This window comes from Coloeus monedula (genome assembly GCF_965178545.1).
Source record: "Coloeus monedula genome assembly, chromosome: 1".
NCBI classification, from domain to species: Eukaryota; Metazoa; Chordata; class Aves; order Passeriformes; family Corvidae; genus Coloeus; species Coloeus monedula.
In genome coordinates, this window is record NC_138781.1 from 44,695,722 (window position 1) to 44,704,678 (window position 8,957).

Here is an 8,957-nt window from a genome sequence, read left to right on the forward strand (position 1 = left end):
AAAAATGGCAGAAAATAAAGATATTTGGGAAAAGAGACAGAGCCTACTTTGCTACAGGCCATTTTGTGGTGGTTACATTTAGCAGCGAGTGCTGGAGGCACAAAGTTGGAGGTCCCACAGCTCCAGAGGTGATACAGACCCCCCACCTGCTCTGAGGACAACGTTTCCAAGTGTAGGAACCTCCATGAGTGACTGGTATAGGGGACACCTGGAGCCATCGTTTTGTTATTTTTGGAGGCATCACTACCAAAGGCTGCTCTGGGCAGCAGCAGTTCCAAGGATTCCAGGGCTGCGCCCCTGGGACCATCCCATAACAAACAGGGTCCTGAGGGCTTTTTTGTCTGGGAGCTGAGGCAAAGGGGAAATGGTGACAATGGCTGAGGTGATTCCCTTTTTGCAATGTGAAGCAGTCCCATGCCTGTCCACTTCCCCACTTTCCAGAGGGGTGTTACACACGTGTCCCAGGGATGCAGGGATTCAGCTTCCACAAGCAGAGCATACTTGGGGGTGAGGCAGAAGCGATGCTTTTGTCAGAGGAGAAAATAGATACTACAAGAAACACCCTGCTTGCTGAATTGTATTACAAGAGCTCTAAAACTTAATTAAAAATTATTCTGTGGCAACGTATGGTCACCATTTTACAAATGCACCGGTGCTCTTGGGAAACCAGTGTCACAGCTTCTTATGTGGCAGTTCATAGCGTATCCCAACAGGAGGCACAGGCATACTGCATCTGCCAGGGGATGCTGCACACATGGTACAACCTCCAGCACCACAGCAGACCTCTGGCCAGCCCCTCTCACCAGCAGAAGGTGGCTCAGGTGGGCTCACAGGGCCCCTGCACTGTCAGACCAGCCAGAGAGCTGGGTGGGTGCTGAAAATGACTGTCCAGCCCCAGCACCTCCGGCAGGGCTGGAGAGGACACGGCCACAGGACTGAAGGAGTCCTTTAAGATGGGCCTTGAATGTCACGCCAGCGAAGGCGTAGATGATGGGGTTCAGGCAGCAGTGGATGAAGGAGATGGTTTCTGTCAGCTGCAGGGCCAGCGCTATCTGGGAGCTCGCCTTGCAGTCATTGATGATGTGCAGGCTCTGCAGAGAGTCGAGGAACAGCGCGATGTTGAAGGGAGTCCAGAAGAGGAAGAAAACAATGACAATGATGAAGATCATCTTGATCGCCTTGACCTTGTTCCGGTTTTTGCATTTTTGCAGGTTTTTCAGTATCTGAGTGTAGCAGCAAACAAGGATGCTAAAGGGAATCAAGAGGCCTAAGATGTTGGCTGCAAACTGAGAAGCAACCTTCCAGGTATTGTCACCTGGGGGGTATGTGGGGACACACTGCAAAGCCTGCTCGATCTCCAGCTCCTGGCTGAACATGATGTTGGGCACAGAAGCCAAGCCAGCCACCAGCCACAGAATCAAACTGATAATTATGCCATAAGTGGCCGTCCGTATCCTCATGGCATAGACAGCATGGACAATTGCTATGTACCTGTCTACACTCATGAGGGTTATAAAGAAAATACCGCTATAAAAACCTGTGTAGTAAATGCCAGCCATTATCTTGCACATGGCATTGCCAAAAACCCACTGGTCTGAAGCATAGTGGGCTTGGAAAGGGAGAGGCACAACAAAGAGCAGATCAGAGGCTGCGAGGTTCAGCAGGCAGATGTCGGTCATTGTTGTCAGCCTTTTCCTGGTCAGGAGAACCCAGAGGACCAAGGAGTTTCCCAGGAGGCAGAAGACAAACACGAGGCAGTAAAGAATTGGTAGAAGGAGGGATTTAAACCTGCGGAAATTGTTTCCTTCGTTGCATGGAGCAGTGTTTTCATCGTATCCATAGTCATATTCTGTTGTGCCAAGGAATTGGCTGGTGGGATTCATCTCGGGTACCTGTGCAGGAAAGAGAAAGGGTTAAAAATGTCTGGCTGTCCTGGCACAGCACTCCCATGGTGGCTTCTGCCTCTGTGCTGCGTTGAGTCTGTGGGTCAGCTTCCAGGCAGAGGGGGACTAAAAAATGCAGTCTTGGTCTCACTGGGTGCACAAGAGCAGCTGTACCACCCAAAGGGCTGCCCTGCAGCCTGCTGATTGTTCCTATACATGTGTGACTGTGAGCACTGGGATGCTCTCTGTTTTCCTGAAACTGCTTTAGACCCAGTGGACCAGCACCTCATCATTACAATGACAGGGAAAAATTCAGGTCTCTGAATAGTCATAATGATAAAAAAATTACAGATCCTGCATCAGATCTAAGGTTCTCAATTTTCTTGTGCTCCCTGGGGTGGGGAAGCTTTTTGCCTGTAGCATAAAGACCCTCATAAAAGTGTTTTGCCTGAAGAAGCTGTCACCCAGCAGCATAACCTCATTTCTAGCAGAGCTGATCAGGGCCAGGTACTGGCACAGAGTGCAGAGACACACAAGCTACTTTTCCATGGGTGGGTCCAGGATTGGATACAGAAAACTCTGAAGCAACAAGGAGCTCACAGGGCTGCACAGCAACACTTGCAGTGCCAAGCTCTGGGCTGCCACTGAGCTCCAGGGCAGCTAGTGAGTAGCTTGGGTGTGCCTTTTGCTGCAACACAGCAGTTTAGTGCTCCTGCCTGTTCTGTCCAGCTTCAGTTTTCTAATGTAGAGAAAACCAAAACATTAACGGGAGAATTCCCGTCTCTCTCGTTTCTGAAGAACTGCAATGAAGGCAGCCTCAAAATAGTAAAATAATCTGACGTGTTCTGCAAGAGTGAGTCTGTGCTTTAGCCAACTTTTTTATTGTTTCAGATGTCAGTCCATGACCCCTATAAAAGTGGATTGGGTTTCCAGACTTGAGTGTTCACATTTCAAGAGGTGATTCTTTCAAAAGGGTTTGGTTTTTCACCGCTAAGACATTTGAAAGTTTATGCTGTGCTGCACCTATGTTGCACCTGCTTACAGGTTGACCACATCTTGAAAGAGCTTCAAAGACACACAGTTTCCAGGAGGGAAGAATAATTTGTAATAATCACTGCTGTTAAGATGGAGCAATAATATGAATGGAAGTGATTCATTCTATAGAAGTGGAGGATGTGCTCTCCTGAATTAAAGATTACTGCCTGGGGATACAAAAAGAGAGAGAACAGGGAAAACTTTTTGTATTGATAGAAAGGAATCACAATTCACCCCTTCTTGCCAGGCTGTGCCACTTGTGGGGGGAACAGAACCATCTGTATATACAGCCCAGAGGAGTGTCAGCGTCCATCCTCTGCTCCAGGTATGGATCCTGCTCATGCCTCACTGATCTGTCTCAGCTCTTCTTGGAGGACAGTTTCAATTGCCATGTGCAATGCAGAGAAAACTGTTACAAATACAGCATTCAACCCCACAGAATTCCTTGTTCAGAAATAACAAATAATGTGAGAAAGGCCGTGCTGCATTGATAGTGTAATTCTCTACTGTATTGAGCTCTTAGCTGTAGCTAGGACATGTGCATTATTAATTTTAACTTTTTATAAGGCATAAACCTTTAAATAAGAAGTTACTGAGTCACTAGATAATGGCTCTTCTTGCAGCAACCAGTGACAGGTAAAAAATATTTCCTGCTAATGGTTTTGATGTGTGAAAATGGCAGGCTGTGACTAAGTGAAGCAGCACTGGCTCACGTTCTTAATTGCCTGTCTAGGACCTCTTAAAAACAGTTTGTAGATTCAACTATCAAAACAAAAAAACATTCCAAAAATCATGCATACTGTGTTATAGATACATCAATCTATAAGTATGAAGATAGATATGTAGAGATAGATATATCTAGATTTATAGATATAAAGCATCTACTTCCAGCAAAATTCAAGTGTTTCTCCTGGGTTGAACAGAGACCAGAGATGTTCTGCTTCCGATCCTTACACCATTAATACCTTTAACAGCTCCCAACCAGGGCACAGCATTTTCCATTTTCTCCCTTCTCCACATCACTCAGCAGAACAGTCAAACTGAAAAAGCAGTTTTACAGAGGATATCAAGGGAAAGGTAGTTGCCGCAGGTCCCCTGGTTGGCACAGTGAGCACACTAATAGCACATCAAATATGGATGGACTTTACCTTTGGCAGCAAGATGCCTCTACTCTCTCAGATGGCCCTGGTCCCCTTCTGCTTGTCCCCTGTTGCTCAGGCTCAGGGTTTTCCAGGAGGTTTACCTCACCTTCACTTCACTCGTGCAGAGAGCTGAGATTTGGTGATATGAGGGTGTCGGATGGGCACCTGCCAGATACAGAATAGCTTGGAGGCAAATAGAAGATTTTGTATCTGTGGTAAACAGGAAAAGAGTGAGAGGGCTATCGAGCACCTTCTGTGAAACGAGTAGCAAATACATCGCTTTTTTAACATGGTAATGCATAGCACTCCTTTTAATGTGTTTGCTAAAACCCCTTCTTCACAGCCACCCCTGTGAAGTGGGTTTTAAGTGAAAAACTTAGAAGTTGATGTATCTCCATCACAGGAGACATGCTAATAAAATTGCATCTTTTCACAGAGGCTGATACGGAATTTCCTGGTCGCATTGTTTTAGTTTTTCAGTTTCTTCAGCTGATAACAACTTATATACTGCATTCTATTTATATCCCTCCCAATTAAAAACTTACTAGCTTTTTGAGCAAAATAAGGAATCACAGCTACTGATACCGCTCTGCCATAATTTTTTAAGCAGTTCTTATTTAGTGGGGTACTTCAGTTTCTTTGCTACCTTGGGGTTTTTCAAGTTTATTTTAGTGACTTGAGGATGGAAAAGGGCAAAATATTGAAACAAAGACAGGCTTGAAATTTTTTATTTTATTCAATTGCTTTAAATTACCTATGTTTAGTGGAATACTGTAAATTGTGTTGTTTCATAAGTCAGACAAATTATCCACTTTTTATCCATTAATCTCAACAGGCACCATTTTCCTGATTTTAAGAACATGGGGAATGCCAGAGGTTCACTCAAGAGCCCCCAAACAAGCACGGGGCAGACTTTTACTGACGTTATTCACATGTTCTTTGGTTGCAGCTCCAACCCAAAGCACCTTTACAGTTGCTTGTTGTCAGATAAGTGAGTAGTGAAAGAGAGTCTGAAAGAGAAGAAAAGCTAAATACTGCAGGCAGTAAGGAAAAGTGAGAAAATAGTCTGGGGGGAAAAAGGAGCAGTGTCATGAAGGACCTGGCACTAGTCAGTAGCACAGACAGAAAAAACAGACCTGTCCCATCAGGTCTTCAACATGCTCTCAGTGACCAGGGCATCACTCTGCCTCCAAGTACCCAATTGGTCTTACTACACAAGAGAGACTAGCTCCTCTTATTATGTTTATTTTTTTTCAGAACTGATTTTTGAATATTGTTGCAACAGAACTTTATTTTATTGTATTCTCTAGATACTAATTATATGATTAATAATATGTCAGTAGTATGTCCTGGTGCTACAGACACACAGTACGACATAATGTAGCTTTGTTCTATTTAGGTTTATTTACATTTGTTTAGAAATCAATAAGGTCAGTTTTCATTATTTCTTAGGAACAAAACATTAGTAAATTAAAGATGCCTCCTCTTCCATCATATGCTTTTTTGCATTAGTTTAGTTGATAAGCTATTAACACATTAAAAAAAAAAAAAACCAATAGTTTGACATGAAACCAATAAAAGAAAAAGAAATTTCTGCATTTTAAAACACTAGTACATGTTATAAAATTGAAAAAATTTTGCATTTTTTCCTGAGTTATTTTCTGCTGCAGAAATTACGATCTCGCAAAAAGATTTCAGTTCATTCAAAATGCATATTTTTAAATTGGGAAATCTTCCAGCTGTGGATTTTCACCATCCACAATCCTGCACAGTCAGGCAAAGGGAGGCATGAAGCTGGAAGAAGCAGTAGGGAAACATCAAGGAAATGCTGCATGTGTTGGAGAAAGTTGGAGCAAGCAAGAAAATGGAGACAACCTAAAAGGCAAGGAAAAGAGCTTGAATTCAAGAGAACAAAAGCTAAGAGAGAAGTGAGCAGGCCTGGTGACTGATATGGCTGGAGGATGGCTGGGCTGGCTGCTGTACTTTGGGCAGGCCAAGGCAGCTTGGTAATAAGGAGAGCAAGGAAAAAATTGTGGTGGGGACAGTGTTCTGGAGGAAAACAGTAGAATTATGGAGTCTGATGCTCTGCTGTGTTTTGGGAAGTGATATACAGGTGTGAGTTTCTGGCCCTACCTGTCTTTCAGAAAGGTTTATGTGCCTGCTCTTCTTCTGGAGTGGTTTGGTGCTCCTAACACACAGCCAGAACCTGAGCTTTTCTCAGCAGAGAAAGAGAATTAATGAAAGAAAGCAGAGGATGTGATTTGTCAAAAGCAGTGAAAGGAATGAAGTGGAGATGGGTTTAGGAAAGGTGCTGTTTCTGACTGGCAAGTATGAGGGTGGGTGGGAGGGAAAACCCGCAGGGGTGGGCTTGGGAACTGAAAAGACGGAAATTATGATGTTGGCTGAAAAAGTGATAATTATGATGACAAAAAGTAATAGGAGATGTCTGTGTTGGGGGACAGGGAAGAATCACAGACATTTTATTTTTCTCCCCATGTTGAGCCCTACTGGCTCTCCTGCAGGTAACCCAAGAGGAGCATGGGCAGGCGGAGCCCTGTGGGGCTGAAGGGCAGTAGAGATAAATAACTACCAGTGTGTTCACAGACTGGGGTGCTGCAAGATGCAGGTGTGCTGAACTCCCCTTGAAAGCTCAGAGGAAGGTATCTGGTGGAGAGAGAACGAGAGGTACACATTTCCAATTTTCTTCATATCAGCTATAAGCTAGGCTTGTATCTGTCCTGACACTTTTTCAGTCTGTGAGTAGCAAACACCACACTCTGAGTAACACAGGGGCCATGCAGTCAAACCTGGATTTTTTACCAAGCCAACACACAGCCCTTTGTAGTTCACCTACAAAGAAACAAAGAAAATGTGGTAAACCAGCAAGAGGTGGTAAGACAGGAACACACAAGTTAAGGTCACCTGCATCTGAAAGTGCTAAATTCAAACAGAAGGAGGAGCAGAGAGGGTGTGAGGAGGGAGGATGAGCAGTGCAAGGGCTCAGTGTGGTAAAGCAAGGTCGTGGAAGGGATACATTTGCTACATACAGACAAGCCAGTGAGGACACAACCAGGGGAAAAGAGGACTGTCTCACCTTACAAAGAGTGCAGCCATACCACAGCAATATTTACCCCCTTGGGCTCAAGTGAGTTTGCTGCTGGGGCACTGGGGCTGTGGAGCAGGCTTGCTGTGGGAGGAGAGCCAGCCAGCTGGTGTAGAATGGTCCTGGTTTAAATGTCTGAAGGGGATGCATGACCCAGGGGCTCTCATAGCCAGGGACAGGACAGCAGGCACCAGGCAATCCTTCCCAGGGCCTCAGGATGTTCCCAAGATGCTGGGTGGGAGCTAAGGAGCAAGAAGGTCTCAAATCTATTTGTTAAGAGCCTGTGCAAAATCCACCCCAGAGCCTCCTTCTCTGGCAGCCCTGACTGCTGCCCTGCAGTGTCCCTCCAGTTCAATTTTAGCTGGTCCTTAATACCAGGGCTAGCGATGTCTCTCCATACTCTGGTGGGATCTCCTGTGAGAGAGAAATACCTTACAGCAAAAAGGAGACAACTGGTTGTGGGTATCTCTGGTGCTCCAGCCTATGGCCAGTTTGGGTCCATGCAGCCACTCAGGACTGTGAGCTACAGGAGGGAAGAGGCATATGGCATCACTGCTTTGTGAAAAGGCTGATGGAGGCAGTCCCCACTCAAGTTAAAAAACATAGCAAAATGTTGTTGTATCAGGAGCTTTGTTTTGTCTTCCCATGTTTTGGCAGTGGCCATCAGGGCCAGCCTGCATGGGCCACTGCAGCCCCAGAGAGATGGCAGGGCTGGGGAGTCTCCAGTGTCTGTGCACCACACTGCTCATGCTTCCCCTTTAGCTGCTGCCATTCCTTTATTTACACTCGAAGTTGCAGTTTCTGCTGTTTTGTGTTCTGTCAGAAAAGTTGCTGCAGGGGGGAAAAAAGACCAGTGCAACCCTTCATGTAGCTGAAGACACTGTCAGCCCAACCCATCAGAGTAATGCAGACTTAAACTCCTCCAGACTACTCAGAGCCCCAAGGTCAGGGAAGAGATGCTTCACTGAAGCCCAATGTTACATGGAAAGGCTATGGCAAATGCTGCAACCAAAAGGAATCTTTCTGTGAGACAAACAGCATGGCCACATCTCCAGCTCCTACAGCCAGAAACCTTCACTGGCAGTGGAGACTCCCCGTGCACACCAGCTCAGCCTCTGACATCAGCCCCAGAGGGTTTCCTTATCCTGTGCCTTCCCTGCAGCTCCTCAGCCTGGAGGAGATGGTCGGCTTAGCTGCTGCAAAACCCCTATGCCTGCTCTTGTAGGAACCTCTCCTTCCTCCTACAGACAGTCTAGATTAATTGAGTTTGAATACAGAAAGGAAACTGTAGTTGCCACAGAAGGCAGCACCAGCAAGAGCTTGCTTTGGCCTCAGGAGTGTCAGCCACAAACCCTGGTATTGCTCTTGTTGTTCGCTACGGAGGATGGGAGGCAGCTTTCTGACACCATGGCACAGGCTCTGGTGTTGGGGTAGCAGCCATTAGGAACATATGGGAATAAAAGCAGAGTGAGAGAGCCTACCTGATAGGGTATTTTCCTAGAAAAGGCTAAGTATTTCCTGGATCTGCTCACTACCATAGCACCACCTGGAAAGTGCAGGACACGTTTACCTCAATGCGATGTTCAGCTTCCACCTATCTCAGAGCTGTGGTAACCAGCCAAGTCAGGTGCTGTTCTCCAGAAAGATCACTTTCCTCTGCCTTTGCTCAACAGCAAAATAAAAGAAGCTTCTTAGTCAAAAGGAGGCCTTTCCCTTTCAGATCTGTTCTCACGTTACATCTCAGAGGGCTTACTGTGTCATATTGGAAGAGGGAAGAGATGACTTAGGTCAGCA

General features: G+C 45.7%; 1 protein-coding gene across 1 annotated transcript; it reads right to left on the reverse strand.

The window, feature by feature from the left end:
* Positions 1 to 827: 827 nt before the first annotated feature.
* On the reverse strand, positions 828 to 4,233 carry LOC309574815 (C-C chemokine receptor type 8-like; the record flags this gene model as incomplete). Its single annotated transcript, XM_082284721.1, has 2 exons — positions 4,067 to 4,233; positions 828 to 1,892 (listed from the first exon to the last, which is right to left on the reverse strand). Exon 2 carries the CDS (start codon positions 1,881 to 1,883, stop codon positions 828 to 830), a length of 1,056 nt encoding a protein of 351 aa, XP_082140847.1. The 5' UTR covers positions 1,884 to 1,892; positions 4,067 to 4,233.
* Positions 4,234 to 8,957: the final 4,724 nt, after the last annotated feature.